At 41.2% G+C, this 18,215-nt stretch overlaps 1 protein-coding gene across 1 annotated transcript in view; it reads left to right on the top strand.

Moving 5' to 3' along the window:
* LOC134750252 (unconventional myosin-XVIIIa) overlaps positions 1-18,215 on the top strand; it is a 260,728-nt gene that overhangs the window by 223,982 nt on the left and 18,531 nt on the right. Inside the window, exon 23 of the mRNA XM_063685406.1 lies at positions 818-907. Within this exon, the coding sequence (XP_063541476.1) occupies positions 818-907 (90 nt within the window). The remainder of the gene's footprint in view (positions 1-817; positions 908-18,215) is intronic.

Here is an 18,215-nt window from a genome sequence, read left to right as displayed (position 1 = left end):
ATATCATAGCGTGATTGCCATCGCGGGTCGCGGGTCAAGAGCTTGCGTGGGAATTGAAAGTGCTTACTCTTAGTTGCGTTCGTCAAATGTCAGGATTCAGGATGGTTGTCGTTGCAATTAATGCTTGCATTCAGTAGGTAGGTACCAATGTGGCACTCAACTGCGCATCTTACAATGACAACGCAACCAAAACTCGTTTCAGGCTCAACTAATAAACCATTAAATTTACCTATTTTATTTTAAACAATGGAGTTGCAATTTTTAGCATCTTTTATTTGCTTTAGTCTGTACCGGAGGCTAATTTGAACGTACATTTGACATTAAAATGGGCGAATGATGACAAAAAGACATCATTTAGATATCATTTTGATGTCAAAATGTAAGTTAGAATTGGCCTCTCGGTGTCTGTAATGAAATCCTGACTTATTTAGTGACCAATTTTTTGACGCACTGATACTAAGAGTTAATACAATTTTATGTCACAATATAACAAGCACTTATAATCAATCAATCAATCAATCAATATGTTTTATTTCAGACTAATGTCCATATAGTGTTAGTGTACATTCCCTTAAGCCTATGTTAGTTAAACCTATACTAACTAATAATGCTATAATAATGCTTGATACTGAAAACCAAACTTATCCAGGAAATTACACAACGCAACTATACCTATAGTTAGATTATATTAATAAGAAGTAGTCAAACAATAGAATCACAATCGAAATTGGCAAAAACTTGATATAGAATAATTTCACTTTTAAGTACATGTATTAAAACCTAAACATTCCTAACGTGTATGTTTCTTTGATTCTAGGAGGAGCTGGAGACCCTGCGAGCTAAACTGGATAAGGTGGAAACGGAACGCACCCATTTCAAGAATGAAAACGAGAGGCTCGAAACAAAGGTGAGTAATCTTACTTTCATTTCAGTCCAATGTTATTTTATCAATCCTTAACACAAGATCCGCACCAAGTAATGCGCAAAAGTCACCTGTGCAAATCAATTCTTCCCAGCACAACATTAATTAAACTTCAATTCAAGAATTACGAACCAATTTCAAAGTAAACCTTAATTACTTACGTTCCTACTCCTAAACCGAGTCAATCGATAATCCTGTTTTATTAAAACAGGATTCTAGTAAAATATGTTCAATTTATCATTATGTTTTTACGTCGCCAAGCTGGTCCTAGCTCGAAACCGGGCGCTTTAATTGCGGATTGCGGCGTCCAGGGCCGCTCACACGCTGCAAAAAGACAAAGAGGAGCTGGTCTAACCGGCTCAGGGACGAAGATCATAAACAACAATATGCATCCCAATAAATAAATATAACTGGCTAATTAATATAAATATGTAGTAGCAGTAGTAGTAGTAGTAGTAAACTCTTTATTGTACAAATATACATATTAAAAATTACATGGAACAAATAATAAGATGTACAAAGGCGAACTTATCCCTTTGGGGGATCTCTTCCAGTTACTTAGTATGTATGTAGTAGCTTTGTGAGCTGCAATTCTCACGAACCCCCATGGCTTAACCATTTTGAAAAAATCCAAGAACTGAATCGACAAAACAATATAATCATCGAACTTGTTCACAAAATTTCACGAGATCCGGAGATATGCGGAAAATAGCACAGCGGACTGACATACGAAAGTATTTTTGCCCAATCTGGGGCCTAGCCAAGACGACAATCCCCCCCTGCATAGACATTTGTTTGCAGGGGGGGGGCACCTCTCTCTGTAGCTGACTGTACATCGACAAATGCCAAACGAACATAAAATGTACCGGGATGACAGAGGCTACGAAAAGTCCGTGATACACTATTTAAGATTCGATTTCTATCAACGATTGTCATCTTAGCCCCCTGAAATGAAGACGCTTCGCGTTATCTCGGTCATTACAAAAACAGTCGTTCGCTCAACTCAAGTTTGTTATAAATTTGTAGCTACGGACCTGTTTGTTAAGTGATGATAGCTGATGAAACGATCAAATCCCTTTGATCGCCACGCCAATTGTGTGCTGCAGGTCATCGTGATCCTTGTCGCAAGGTTGATATTGGGCAGTAGCCCGCGTCTGTGTCTTTGACGGTGAAAGGGTTAATCAATTACAATGCAATACGATTTATTGCACACCTCACACAATTTACAATTAGTGTGATAGAGTAGGCTACTGCAATAAAACAAAGCGAGGCTGGGGCTGGACTAACCGGACCAGGCACTCCTGAGATTATAAACAATATTGGCGTTATTCAAAAACGCGTTACTGGCCTGAATTAGCTATGAATCGTTTGTCTTTTTCTGTCATTTTGACTTATGTATTTGTAAGAAAGGGATACAACATAATTTAACTAAATCAGGGCCGTAGTTTTATGAATAAGGAGGGGGTGTTTCGCCTAAATAAATATAATTGCAACACAGTTGGCGTTTCCAAGTCAAGTTAGTTTCAGATTGAAAACGGCCTTTCCTCGCAATTTAAAGTTTCAGGCCATTGGTAACGGTCGCGAGTTAGAGTACTGGCCGCTTTTTGGTAAGCGTCGACCGCATCCGCAGCCTATAGACCTATTGATATCGTGACATCTTGAGGGCACCTTTAGATAAGTAGGTACGAGTAACTACACTTTTTACAACATATTGTTAAATCAATGGATCTTTGGGTCTATTAAAATTTTAAGCTAAGCAAAAAAGCCTCGACAGTCGATCTCAAAAATATCATTTTGGACCATGGGACAAAAATATGTAAAAACACTAAGTTTAATGTCCTGTGCGTAAGTAGTATTTTGGTGGCGTCGTTTACATTGTTTTGACCTTAACTATACATTAAACAAAAACATTAACTAAAATTTATTTGACAATAATTTTCTAAAAATACTTGGAAATCATTTTCGCTTTCATCGCTAAGTACATATTCACGTTATGATATGCTAAAAGTAGGACCATCAAGACAATATCTTTCTTCGCAAGACCCGCTAGAATTGATAAATCGGTGTTTTCTCTCACGGTCGCTCCACCTGTCAGCGGCTCGCGGCTGCGTAAAAAATGTCTTTCATGTTCCATAGAACGGTTCTGTCACAAGGTTTTGCGCCATGACGAATGTTTACGAGGTTCCCTAAGTTGTGTCGACATCACTGTTTTCTTCTTTATCTTGTTTATTAATTTTTAATTGGTCTTGCGGCAACTATTACCTACCATAGCGACTTTTGCAACTTTATGGTATGCAGTTATGCGTTGAAAAAGATTTTAGTTTTGTTGTTTTGGGACTTTAGTACATATATTGGTTGGCGTCCGTTGGCTCGTTGGGTGGACGACATTCGGAAGACTGCGGGTCATTTCTGGATGAGTTTGGGTCAGGACCGGGATATGTGGCGTACTCGAAGATAGGTCTATGCTCAGCAGTGGGCGGTAAAAGGCGGATATGCTGATGATGATGATGATTCTTTAAAAAAGAATGATTTTAATGGGACTTAAAGGCGTATGTGACTTTTACACCCTTGGAGTTGCAGGCGTCCACAGGCAACGGTAACCGCATCAGCTGGGTTGAGTTGAAAAATGTTAATATAAATAATATAGGCACCTACATTGGTGTAATAATATACCTACTTAAATGTAAGTAACACAATATTATTGAGATCTTAATACTCGGACCTTTCCATTTTCATTACGCTCGCCGTTCCATCACGTACACAATCGAAAGTGCCTTCAAAATCACAATACATTCAATGCTCTCAATACCTTATCACCTAGATTCCGAGATTGGTCTATCACAATGAAACAAAGGGTATTAAGTATCTCAAGCCTGATGTTCATTCATGAGGAACGGACGCCTACATGCTCTAGTGTTGGTCGAGACTGCTTTAAGACTCGACTGTGTTTTCCTGATTCGATAATTAAGTCGAAACCTGAGTTTTTTTTTTCAATTGTAGAGATATATTTCAGAGAACACCCTTTTTTTATAAATATGAATGCATTGTCTTCATGTATAATTTATGAGACACACACTTATTTTCTTTACTTCCCTAGTAGCATACAGTATTTAATACAAAACCTGTAACATTTTTTGTAGGATTCTTTATTCGGAGGCTCGAGTCCTTTTGCGTTGCGTTTAAAGAAGACTATTTTCTGTATATTGTTTTTTCGTCTGTTGCTGTAAGTTTGTTTTTGCGACGATAAATGTTTTTTTTATAGGACGACTCGGGTCTTAAAGGACTCGGTCGGTAGTTTTCTTAGCGCAGTTTAGTAAAAATTATTCCGAGTTCTTCAAATGTAGACTCAAAAGACTAGCTCCTACCAACACTAACATACTGCACAGTCGCTATCCTTGAGACGTTGGGTCTTGCACTCCTGGCAGTAGTTTAGTAGCTACTACCTAGGACAGTTCCTTTTACGTTTTGTGTTAAAATACAGTTATAATGTGAGTTTTAATTGCGGTTTATGAAATGCACGTGCTGTAAGACTCAACGGTGTCTTTCAGACTCATATAAGTTAGTCGAAACTTAAGTTCTTTCAACTTGTTAGAGACCCAAGTTTTTAGTAGAGACTTGAGTGATAATGTGAGTTTTTATACAGTTTATGAAATGCACGTAAGTGACATTGAGTTATTACTTCGATAAGCTATTTAATTTGTTGTCATAAATCTTGGGCAATCATTAGTGTCAGTTAAATCACGATAAGTTTCTAATCAAACGTTGCTAATTGACAAGAATTTAATAATTAGACACGAAATTAACTTAGGACGACCTCCGTAGTGTTCGGTAGTGACCCTGGTTACGAAGCTAAGGTCCCGGTTTCGAATCCCGGTGAGGAAAGTGCTATTTGACTTGCGTTAAGTGACAAAATGAATGAACTCGGACTAAACACTAATCAATGTGTAAACAGGCCCCGGTATGAACACCAGTTATACTTACATCACAGCCACACTTATAAAGTGTTTATGTATTTTATGGCTCCTCTACACGATGGGCCATCATACTGGCCCACTAAGATGGGATCGCTTATTATAAGATGGGATGGGGTCGGATGGCTTATGGCGCGGCGGGATGGCGATGGGATAGCCACGCTGTCGGTATTTCTTCTGCACATCAAAGGTAGTAGGCCAACGGTGGCGCGTACGCAAGTACGCATCTTTTCGTGGCCCCATTCCATGGTGCGTGCTCTCGACCATCGCATGGCCATCTCGCCGGCCCAGCGCTGGGCCATCGTGTAGAGGAGCCATTATACTAGCTTCCACCCGCGGCTTTGTGCACGTAGAAGTCGTTAAACAATTTCATCGTAGTTTTAACCCATTTATAGGTAAAATTTTGATAAATCTGTTTTCAGTAGTGCGCTACGTTATTTAAAGAAATTAATACTTATACGTTTAGTGTCCTGTTTAGTCTGTGCTTGTTTATGTTACTTAATATCATAAATGCGAAAGTAACTCTGTCTCTCTGTTGCCTCTTCACGCTTAAACCGCTAAACCGATTGACCGAAATAGTTTGAGACCCGGGGTTAAGACATACTTCATAATCATCGTTTTCATCATTCCACGCAGACGAATCACGCTTAGTAGGCCTACCTACTACTATATCTTATACATTTAAATACCATTGTCTAGTATCCATAATAATTAATAATAGACGTAGCTCGGAAAGCGGCTAAGCTGAAATGAGACGGGGCTGGTCATGTGTGCCGAATGCCGGACGACTTGTGGGCCATGATAACCACGGAGTGGGAGCCCCACAACCCACGAGTCTAACCGGGGATCTGGCAGACCTCGTCGGCGATGGCGGGATAATTTGGACTCCTTTTTGAGAGGCTGGCCAGATATAGCACCAAACAGAGACGAGTGGATAAAGAGAGGGGGGAGGCCTTTGCCCAGTAGTGGGACACAGTAGGCTCTGAATAAAAAAAGTATCCATAATACAAGCCTTATTGAGCCTACTGTGGGACTACGCTGATTTGTCAGGCGTGGCTCACTCCACAATTTCGTCGTGTCGCTACAAGTACATGCGGCCCACACCAATTTTTGTGTCTAGCCATAGTAGTTGCCGCGCACCACTACGAAACGGACGCCTGCTCGCACTTGCGCCACCTAGCGGTCATATCTGTCGTAATAGACGCGTTTTGTTAGAGCGTGAATCTTCTGTACCTATTACTATTATTTATTCTGTTGATTTGTGAAGTCTCGTAATATTTATTTGTTTATTTGACTAACGATGTCTAAGTGTGAATAACAACACGTCAGTTCTTGACCTAGCTAGACAAAAATACTGAAGTGCTTACATAACAACCACTGAAGAAATTATCTCATTCTTCTATTATAATAACATCTATGAGTCACGTTTTCCAGTCAGGAATGCCAATTCTTGCGTATATTTTGATATCCAAATGATATCATTTTGTTTTCATTCGCCCGTGCGTGCGTCTCGCTCATGCCAATACATTAACGAACACGTACGAGCAAAATGCTCGCACGAATTATAACAAATGTAGTCATAATTTACATATCAAAATGAACATCAATAAAAATTCGCGTGTAACTTTCTATTGATATGAATGGTCTTCAACATGAAATACGGCCGTTTTTACTTTACGAGACTTTATTAAGCCAATTAGTCCTCTAATAAAATACATATTTAAATAGGATTTCTATTCTTACCTTCCCAAAGTCGATCTAATCGATGCGTAAAAAATCCGTCCGTAATTTTTCATTTAGTAAGATTTTATTATCTTGGTTATATTCTACCTACCTACAAATTGTGTGCTGGTATGAAAACCAAAATAAACGGACAACTGTTTATACAAGACAATATTAAATATTAAAAAACACCGTCGGGTCTTTAAATATTTAATAATGTCGACGGTTTCTTTAATTAAACGATTGACACGATTTATTTAAAACTGTTAGTATCACGGTTTCGCATTTTCCGGCAACTGAATTTTAGGGTCACGTCAGTCATTTAGTAAAACTGATGATTTTAATAACACGTTTAATCATTTACGCTTTGAGCGCGTCGCTGAGCTGAGCGCTTGACACGCACGGCCCAATTTACTTGATTTAGTTTTTCTAAAAATATAATGTTTCACAAGTAATACTTCTAGTTAGTATCCTTTAATTTAACGTAGAGAATTAAACTGGAATTAAGGGAATTTGTCACATAAGTATAAAATTTAATTTAAGTTACCTAATATAAAACATAATGAAATGAAGGAAGTGTGTCAAAGTCGCAGCTAACTAAAATTCGGGATTTATTTTTCTTGCATTAAAAAATAAAAATAAAATAAATAAATCATTTGTTCTGATGAAATAACCCCTTATTTTTACAATTTATTCTTCTGCCAAATTGCAAGACAGTTTGTTGGCAGAACACAGGTGGTTAGAACCTTAACCTTAGCTAATAAGGTATTCCACAATTCTTTATTAATGGTATCAGTCGTTCAGGTTTGTTTTGAGGATCAAATGTCTATGGGACCCATTCTCTTAAAGCAATACAAAAGTCACAAATGATGGTCAAAGTCTGGCACCCGCACTTACTGACGAAACGCTTCTAACAAATTGGCATTACATCGTGACGTCAGCATGTAACGTCGCTATTGCTCAGAACCAGAAGTGTGCCAGAAGCCGTGGAAACAAGGAAATTGCGATTTTGTCGGACACATATTGCGTTTATGTATATTGTTGCTGTACAATATATTTTTTAATAAAATGTAAGGAATCGAATAGTACCATTATTTTTTTCCTATTTGGAAGTTTTTTTTTTTTTACTTTTGTTGTATTTATTTATTATTCCCATATATTTTTTAAGTTTCCAATTTAGTGTGATAAATTGCTCATTTTCTATCTATTTACCTAGATTTAGTTATAAAATTCAACATGTGGAAAGAACTTTTGTCTATTAATTATTAAGGGGATCCCATGCCCCAATGACCTTCGATTTGAATCCCTTAGTTTTGTAATGTTTTTTGTAGCTTATCATATTAACAGCAACGGATTTTAGCAATATAGTATCCCATATTTACTTCAAAGTTCATTGTTTTCGAAATATTTGGCATCAAAGTTGAACAATTTTAGGCCAAAAAACTGGTTTTCTGGCCATAACTTTTGTGTTAATTAGTTTAAAATTAAAACCTTAGACAAATTTTTAGAGACGTCTAAGACGAACCCAAATATGTAGATTTCGTCTTTCACAGCGATCGAGATACGAAAAAAGTGTTTTTTTAGACAATGTTTAAAACAATCACAAATAAATAAGTATTCATTTTTTTCACAATCCGGTAGACAAAAATGGAGATAAAAGATTGAAAAACCGATAGCCGCTTGTCTTATTATTCTATATGTAGTGCAAAAGTAGGAGATACGATTCAAAACTTGTCAAAAATCGATGAAAACCTCAGGTAGCCCCTTAAGTAAGTACATACATCTTATTGCTTTATATGGTGGTAACTTCAATTTAATTTTGTTTAATGGAAACATTTTCATTTTAAATTTAAACATCCTAAGTGATTAACATTCCCTTATATCATACGGTATTTCATTATACAATTTGGGGACCAAGTACTTCCTACTTCTTTTTCCATAACAATTATTACCACACGACGGAACCTCTAACATTTTTTTACTAATTGTTTTTAGGGCAATGCATTTTGTGCATACGTTATTATTTAAAATAGAACGAAAAATCATTTAGGTTTAAATAGATACTAAGGATCAATCTATAATTAGAAAGTATAATTTCCTTGACACTAAGCACTTTCCTTACAATGACTGCGTGTGAAATTGATTAATCTCTCAATAAGCATTGTCTTGTCACAAGATCCATCTCAAATCTCAACTGTAGACAGTGTCACGTGACGTTTAATCCAAATTAAATGTTAGGACAAATATCATTCATAATCTTAACAGATATTTAAACTTGAACACAGGAAACAGATAAAAATTAAATAAGATTTTTGCTAACCCCCGCCCCCGTTTGCCGTTTGCGTTTGATATATGTGTTTCTCTGTATTTATTTATGCATTTAATAAATTATAATTACTATAAAACGACAAATAACGCAAAAAAGTCGGACTTAATGCCAATGGCACTCTCCTGCAGCTGTTTTTGTCTTCCGACATCCGATATCTGAAAGGCGCTTCCGATAAAGTCAGCCATGTCGGAGCCCCCCGTCAGCTGTCGGACCGATAATATTTATTTATTTATGTGTAGGCATGATGCTTCTTGGAGTGTGCGTGACCGCTAAAGACGCCCCCCCCCCCGCGGCCTGACTACGGGGATGTAGGATCCTACATCCCATATCGGATCAGACAATGGACAATGTGAAAACGCTCTAAAAATTTATCATTTCATGATGAGGTAGTCATTTCATGAAATGATCGGTTGGCCACATCATGAAAAAGTCAAACCTAACCTAACCATACTATGAAGTGATAAATTCTAAATTCTAAGTAATTATATGATCTGCCTACGAAATTAATTAATGTTATACTAAAGAATTACTTGAAAAATATTGTCATTCCCTTGCTTTATTTTAATTTTCATATTATTTCATTGATTTCCAACTACTACACACTATCAATAGTTAGTAGTTAGTAGGTAGTTTGGCAGAATAAGAAAATGTAAAATAGGGTTTATTTCGCCAGAATAAATGTTTTTTTTATTTATTTTTTATTTAGTATCTAATAATGTCATTACTTAAACACACCATCAATTCTGATAGTGTCTAGCCCGCACTATGCCTAAAGAATCAGTGATCGAATGTGCAATAGAAAGCACAGACATTCAATCGATTCGAGACTGCACATTGCGTCAACTGGACGCATTGGCAGACGTTGCTGCTATTTATTTCTTATTGGAACACTAACTAAATTAGAACGGCACATGCGCTTTAAAGCTATACTGATATAGGACCTTTTGACATGTCCGCGCAGCGCTGGCGCACAGATGTTTGTAGGATTTTGAGCGAATTGGCAACGTTTAATATGATTGACGTGTGGTTGATGTTATTATCGTTCTTTGTGTCTGAGATGCGTCTCCTAGTTTACGTTGTCAATCATGTTAGGTATAGAGTAGATACAGTACCGGCCAATAATATATCACCTCCATGTTTTTACGGCATAACTTTTTTTTATATTTGTGAGTGACTTCCATCTCACTGCTTTATGTAGTCTAGTATTATTCCTTTGTACGGGCGATGAGAAAAGTTGGTCTCATGTAATGGTTTTTTCGTAGAGGTTTTTTTTTTTAATATATTGTTAACTTAATTTTTTTACTAGAGGTTTTTTAGTATTCTATTGTAATTCACAGTAGGTGTTTAATTGCAATATTCATCATATATTTGTATAAAATGACTAGTAAAATATGCAATCTACCAGTGTTGGCCGAACGCTAATGCCATTAACCATTAAAAATTAACAATTAAAAAGGTTAATGGCCATTAACCATTAGCCATTTAATTCGGATTAAAGTTAATTCGGATTAAAGTTAATTCGGATTAAATTTTTGAGACGTTAATGGCCATTGAAGTTAATTCGGATTAACTTTAATTCGGATTAACTTCAATGGCCATTAAAGTTTCTAAAAATTTATTAGAATTACTCTCAATTGCATCAACGTCTAATAAAATTACATTCGTGATATTTTAAAATGAGACAGCAAAATGACCCTGACTGAACCCTGGCAGTAGTAGCAGTACCTACCTACTACCTAGTAGAATTCTGGTTTGGTGCAACACAGACATACGCGGTTTTGGTCATTTAAATCGTCTTGATGAGCACTTCGGAGAGCCGTACCCACGATAGAGCTGATGCTGAACCCTGGCAGTACCTAATGGATCTAAGGTTTGGTGCAACATAGGCACACGCTGTTTTAGTCATCCGACTCGTCTTGATGAGCACTTCGGAGAGCCATACCCATGATAGAGCTGATGCTGAACCCTGGCAGTACCTAATGGATCTAAGGTTTGGTGCAACATAGGCACACGCTGTTTTAGTCACCCGACTCGTCTTGATGAGCACTTAGGAGAGCAGTACCCATAATGGAGGTGATGCTGAACCCTGGCAGTACCTAGCGGAACTAAGGTTTGGTGCAACATAGGCACACGCTGTTTTAGTCATCCGACTCGTCTTGATGAGCACTTAGGAGAGCAGTACCCATGATAGAGCTGATGCTGAACCCTGGCACTACCTAGTGGATCTAAGGTTTGGTGCAACATAGGCACACGCTGTTTTAGTCACCCGACTCGTCTTGATGAGCACTTAGGAGAGCGGTACCCATGATAGAGCTGATGCTGAACCCTAGCAGTACCTAGTGGATCTAAGGTTTGGTGCAACATAGGCACACGCTGTTTTAGTCACCCGACTCGTCTTGATGAGCACTTAGGAGAGCAGTACCCATAATGGAGCTGATGCTGAACCCTGGCAGTACCTAGTGGATCTAAGGTTTGGTGCAACATAGGCACACGCTGTTTTAGTCACCCGACTCGTCTTGATGAGCACTTAGGAGAGCAGTACCCATGATAGAGCTGATGCTGAACCCTGGCAGTACCTAGTGGATCTAAGGTTTGGTGCAACATAGGCACACGCTGTTTTAGTCACCCGACTCGTCTTGATGAGCACTTAGGAGAGCGGTACCCATGATAGAGCTGATGCTGAACCCTGGCAGTACCTAGTGGATCTAAGGTTTGGTGCAACATAGGCACACGCTGTTTTAGTCACCCGACTCGTCTTGATGAGCACTTAGGAGAGCAGTACCCATGATAGAGCTGATGCTGAACCCTGGCACTACCTAGTGGATCTAAGGTTTGGTGCAACATAGGCACACGCTGTTTTAGTCATCCGACTCGTCTTGATGAGCACTTAGGAGAGCAGTACCCATGATAGAGCTGATGCTGAACCCTGGCAGTACCTAGTGGATCTAAGGTTTGGTGCAACATAGGCACACGCTGTTTTAGTCACCCGACTCGTCTTGATGAGCACTTAGGAGAGCGGTACCCATGATAGAGCTGATGCTGAACCCTGGCAGTACCTAGTGGATCTAAGGTTTGGTGCAACATAGGCACGCGCTGTTTCGGTCATCTGACTCGTCTTGATGAGCACTTAGGAGAGCGGTACCCATGATAGAGCTGATGCTGCACCCTGGCAGTACCTAGTGGATCTAAGGTTTGGTGCAACATAGGCACGCGCTGTTTAGGTCATCCGACTCGTCTTGATGAGCACTTAGAAGAGCAGTACCCATGATAGAGCTGATGCTGAACCCTGGCAGTACCTAGTGGGTCTAAGGTTTGGTGCAACATAGGCACACGCTGTTTTAGTCATCCGACTCGTCTTGATGAGCACTTAGGAGAGCAGTACCCATGATAGAGCTGATGCTGAACCCTGGCAGTACCTAGTGGATCTAAGGTTTGGTCAGGCCTCCTTCACTCGCTCAAAGCCACGCGCTATATGCCTACTGCTCGGCGTATCGTCGACGATATAATCGACAGAGGGCCGCCGAACGCCCGCCTGAGCGCTCGCACCGCACGTTTCCCGCGCTTACGCTTCGAAATGCCGAAACCACGTAATTATTGTGCAGTAGATGGGTGTAAAAGTCAAAAAACAAAAGAAAATTTTTTCGTTTTTTAGGGTTCCTTACCCAAAGGGTAAAAACGGCACCCTATTACCAAAGATAGATATAACTCCGTAATAAATGGATACAGTCTAAGGAAAAAACATGCCTCGAAAATCAAGAAAATTTGATTCTCGTTCAGAGGGCGCTACTAGTTTTGGCCTACAGTCGTATAGATGGCGTTTACGGTTTCGTTTGTTATTTAACAATTTTAACGCATATCAGTGAAAGAACATGGGTCAAAATCATAAAAATAATGAATGCAAATAAAAAAATCATTTATCTACATTTAAATACATTCTATCGTATTTTTAAAAATCTTCATTTTTAGTTTTAAAGTGTGTCGACAGATGGCAGTGAATTTACATGGGTTACAAAATTTACTATGACAGTACCGCTCTAGTATAAGTTACTCTATGCTATTACTAAGACTCCGCTGCCGCTGTCCGTCTGTCACCAGGCTGTATCTCATGAACCGTGATAGCTAGACAGTTGAAATTTTCACAGATGATGTATTTCTGTTGCCGCTATAATAACAAATACTAAAAAGTACGGAACCCTCGGTGGGCGAGTCCGACTCGCACTTGGCCGGTTTTTTCATTTCCGAGAGACAAAGAAAGGTGAGTAGTATTTTAAATCTATATTTATGAATTTTGTCACTATTTATTTCTTTGAACATAAGTAGATAAATCGTAAATTAAGGAGTTTTTTGAGTCAGGTATTATAAGTGTTGTTTTTAAATATTTGATTGACTAATATAAAATATGGTTGATTCGCAACATTCGTTTTATTACAATAATAACATAAGTAACAGTACAACCCTAGCGCATTCTTACGATGACGCGTTGGCACGTGGCTCGCACGGCGAGCAAGGCAGTCTCGACTCTTTGTGCGCCATACTTATGGTACATTTCTTCTCGTCCTGAGCAGCAGGTATTATTATTAAGTTTTTGTAGGCTATTATAGAGTAGGTATTTTCGCTTTTGTATGGGAATGATGTATCTGTTACGTAGTAACTATTTATTAATCTGTGGTTTGGTGCAACATAGGCACACGCTGTTTTAGTCACCCGACTCGTCTTGATGAGCACTTAGTAGAGCGGTACCCATGATAGAGCTGATGCTGAACCCTGGCAGTACCTAGTGGATCTAAGGTTTGGTGCAACATAGGCACGCGCTGTTTAGGTCGTCCGACTCGTCTTGATGAGCACTTAGGAGAGCAGTACCCATGATAGAGCTGATGCTGCACCCTGGCAGTACCTAGTGGATCTAAGGTTTGGTGCAACATAGGCACGCGCTGTTTTGGTCATCTGACTCGTCTTGATGAGCACTTAGGAGAGCGGTACCCACGATAGAGCTGATGCTGAACCCTGGCAGTACCTAGTGGATCTAAGGTTTGGTGCAACATAGGCACGCGCTGTTTTGGTCATCTGACTCGTCTTGATGAGCACTTAGTAGAGCGGTACCCATGATAGAGCTGATGCTGAACCCTGGCAGTACATAGTGGAAGTAAGGTTTGGTGCAACATAGGCACGCGCTGTTTTGGTCATCCGACTCGTCTTGAGGAGCACTTAGAAGAGCAGTAACCATGATAGAGCTGATGCTGAACCCTGGCAGTACCTAGTGGATCTAGGGTTTGGTGCAACATAGGCACACGCTGTTTTAGTCATCCGACTCGTCTTGATGAGCACTTAGGAGTGCAGTACCCATGATAGAGCTGATGCTGAACCCTGGCAGTACCTAGTGGATCCAGGGTTTGGTGCAACATAGGCACACGCTGTTTTAGTCATCCGACTCGTCTTGATGAGCACTTAGGAGAGCAGTACCCATGATAGAGCTGATGCTGAACCCTGGCAGTACCTAGTGGATCTAAGATTTGGTACAACATAGGCACAGGCTGTTTTAGTCACCCGACTCGTCTTGATGAGCACTTAGGAGAGCAGTACCCATAATGGAGCTGATGCTGAACCCTGGCAGTACCTAGTGGAACTAAGGTTTGGTGCAACATAGGCACACGCTGTTTTAGTCATCCGACTCGTCTTGATGAGCACTTAGGAGAGCAGTACCCATGATAGAGCTGATGCTGAACCCTGGCAGTACCTAATGGATCTAAGGTTTGGTGCGACATAGGCACACGCTGTTTTAGTCATCCGACTCGTCTTGATGAGCACTTATGAGAGCAGTACCCATAATGGAGCTGATGCTGAACCCTGGCAGTACCTAGCGGAACTAAGGTTTGGTGCAACGTAGGCACACGCTGTTTTAGTCATCCGACTCGTCTTGATGAGCACTTAGGAGAGCAGTACCCATGATAGAGCTGATGCTGAACCCTGGCAGTACCTAGTGGATCTAAGGTTTGGTGCATCATAGGGACACGCTGTTTTAGTCACCCGACTCGTCTTGATAAGCACTTAGGAGAGCGGTACCCATGATAGAGCTGATGCTGAACCCTGGCAGTACCTAGTGGATCTAGGGTTTGGTGCAACATAGGCACACGCTGTTTTAGTCACCCGACTCGTCTTGATGAGCACTTAGGAGAGCAGTACCCATAATGGAGCTGATGCTGAACCCTGGCAGTACATAGTGGATCTAAGGTTTGGTGCAACATAGGCACGCGCTGTTTAGGTCATCCGACTCGTCTTGATGAGCACTTAGAAGAGCAGTACCCATGATAGAGCTGATGCTGAACCCTGGCAGTACCTAGTGGATCTAAGGTTTGGTGCAACATAGGCACACGCTGTTTTAGTCACCCGACTCGTCTTGATGAGCACTTAGGAGAGCGGTACCCATGATAGAGCCTTACCACCTACCTTAGATCCACTAGGTATTGCCAGGGTTCAGCATCAGCTCTATCATGGGTACTGCTCTCCTAAGTGCTCATCAAGACGAGTCGGATGACCAAAACAGCGCGTGCCTATGATGCACCAAACCTTAGATCCACTAGGTACTGCCAGGGTTCAGCATCAGCTCTATCATGGGTACTGCTCTCCTAAGTGCTCATCAAGACGAGTCGGATGACTAAAACAGCGTGTGCCTATGTTGCACCAAACCCTAGATCCACTAGGTACTGCCAGGGTTCAGCATCAGCTCTATCATGGGTACCGCTCTCCTAAGTGCTTATCAAGACGAGTCGGGTGACTAAAACAGCGTGTCCCTATGATGCACCAAACCTTAGATCCACTAGGTACTGCCAGGGTTCAGCATCAGCTCTATCATGGGTACTGCTCTCCTAAGTGCTCATCAAGACGAGTCGGATGACTAAAACAGCGTGTGCCTACGTTGCACCAAACCTTAGTTCCGCTAGGTACTGCCAGGGTTCAGCATCAGCTCCATTATGGGTACTGCTCTCATAAGTGCTCATCAAGACGAGTCGGATGACTAAAACAGCGTGTGCCTATGTCGCACCAAACCTTAGATCCATTAGGTACTGCCAGGGTTCAGCATCAGCTCTATCATGGGTACTGCTCTCCTAAGTGCTCATCAAGACGAGTCGGATGACTAAAACAGCGTGTGCCTATGTTGCACCAAACCTTAGATCCATTAGGTACTGCCAGGGTTCAGCATCAGCTCTATCATGGGTACTGCTCTCCTAAGTGCTCATCAAGACGAGTCGGATGACTAAAACAGCGTGTGCCTATGTTGCACCAAACCTTAGACCCACTAGGTACTGCCAGGGTTCAGCATCAGCTCTATCATGGGTACTGCTCTTCTAAGTGCTCATCAAGACGAGTCGGATGACCTAAACAGCGCGTGCCTATGTTGCACCAAACCTTAGATCCACTATGTACTGCCAGGGTTCAGCATCAGCTCCATTATGGGTACTGCTCTCCTAAGTGCTCATCAAGACGAGTCGGGTGACTAAAACAGCGTGTGCCTATGTTGCACCAAACCCTAGATCCACTAGGTACTGCCAGGGTTCAGCATCAGCTCTATCATGGGTACCGCTCTCCTAAGTGCTTATCAAGACGAGTCGGGTGACTAAAACAGCGTGTCCCTATGATGCACCAAACCTTAGATCCACTAGGTACTGCCAGGGTTCAGCATCAGCTCTATCATGGGTACTGCTCTCCTAAGTGCTCATCAAGACGAGTCGGATGACTAAAACAGCGTGTGCCTACGTTGCACCAAACCTTAGTTCCGCTAGGTACTGCCAGGGTTCAGCATCAGCTCCATTATGGGTACTGCTCTCATAAGTGCTCATCAAGACGAGTCGGATGACTAAAACAGCGTGTGCCTATGTCGCACCAAACCTTAGATCCATTAGGTACTGCCAGGGTTCAGCATCAGCTCTATCATGGGTACTGCTCTCCTAAGTGCTCATCAAGACGAGTCGGATGACTAAAACAGCGTGTGCCTATGTTGCACCAAACCTTAGATCCATTAGGTACTGCCAGGGTTCAGCATCAGCTCTATCATGGGTACTGCTCTCCTAAGTGCTCATCAAGACGAGTCGGATGACTAAAACAGCGTGTGCCTATGTTGCACCAAACCTTAGACCCACTAGGTACTGCCAGGGTTCAGCATCAGCTCTATCATGGGTACTGCTCTTCTAAGTGCTCATCAAGACGAGTCGGATGACCTAAACAGCGCGTGCCTATGTTGCACCAAACCTTAGATCCACTATGTACTGCCAGGGTTCAGCATCAGCTCCATTATGGGTACTGCTCTCCTAAGTGCTCATCAAGACGAGTCGGGTGACTAAAACAGCGTGTGCCTATGTTGCACCAAACCCTAGATCCACTAGGTACTGCCAGGGTTCAGCATCAGCTCTATCATGGGTACCGCTCTCCTAAGTGCTTATCAAGACGAGTCGGGTGACTAAAACAGCGTGTCCCTATGATGCACCAAACCTTAGATCCACTAGGTACTGCCAGGGTTCAGCATCAGCTCTATCATGGGTACTGCTCTCCTAAGTGCTCATCAAGACGAGTCGGATGACTAAAACAGCGTGTGCCTACGTTGCACCAAACCTTAGTTCCGCTAGGTACTGCCAGGGTTCAGCATCAGCTCCATTATGGGTACTGCTCTCATAAGTGCTCATCAAGACGAGTCGGATGACTAAAACAGCGTGTGCCTATGTTGCACCAAACCTTAGATCCATTAGGTACTGCCAGGGTTCAGCATCAGCTCTATCATGGGTATGGCTCTCCGAAGTGCTCATCAAGACGAGTCGGATGACTAAAACAGCCTGTGCCTATGTTGCACCAAACCTTAGATCCATTAGGTACTGCCAGGGTTCAGCATCAGCTCTATCATGGGTATGGCTCTCCGAAGTGCTCATCAAGACGAGTCGGATGACTAAAACAGCCTGTGCCTATGTTGCACCAAACCTTAGATCCATTAGGTACTGCCAGGGTTCAGCATCAGCTCTATCATGGGTACGGCTCTCCGAAGTGCTCATCAAGACGATTTAAATGACCAAAACCGCGTATGTCTGTGTTGCACCAAACCAGAATTCTACTAGGTAGTAGGTAGGTACTGCTACTACTGCCAGGGTTCAGTCAGGGTCATTTTGCTCTCTCATTTTAAAATATCACGAATGTAATTTTATTAGACGTTAATCCAAATTGAGAGTAATTCGGATTAATTATTTGACTTTCATGCCCATTGAAGTTAATCCGAATTAAAGTTAATCCG

Source organism: Cydia strobilella, chromosome 19 (genome assembly GCF_947568885.1).
Source record: "Cydia strobilella chromosome 19, ilCydStro3.1, whole genome shotgun sequence".
NCBI lineage: Eukaryota > Metazoa > Arthropoda > Insecta > Lepidoptera > Tortricidae > Cydia > Cydia strobilella.
Note: the sequence above shows the minus strand (reverse complement) of the source record. Positions and strands in the feature narration are given on the sequence as shown.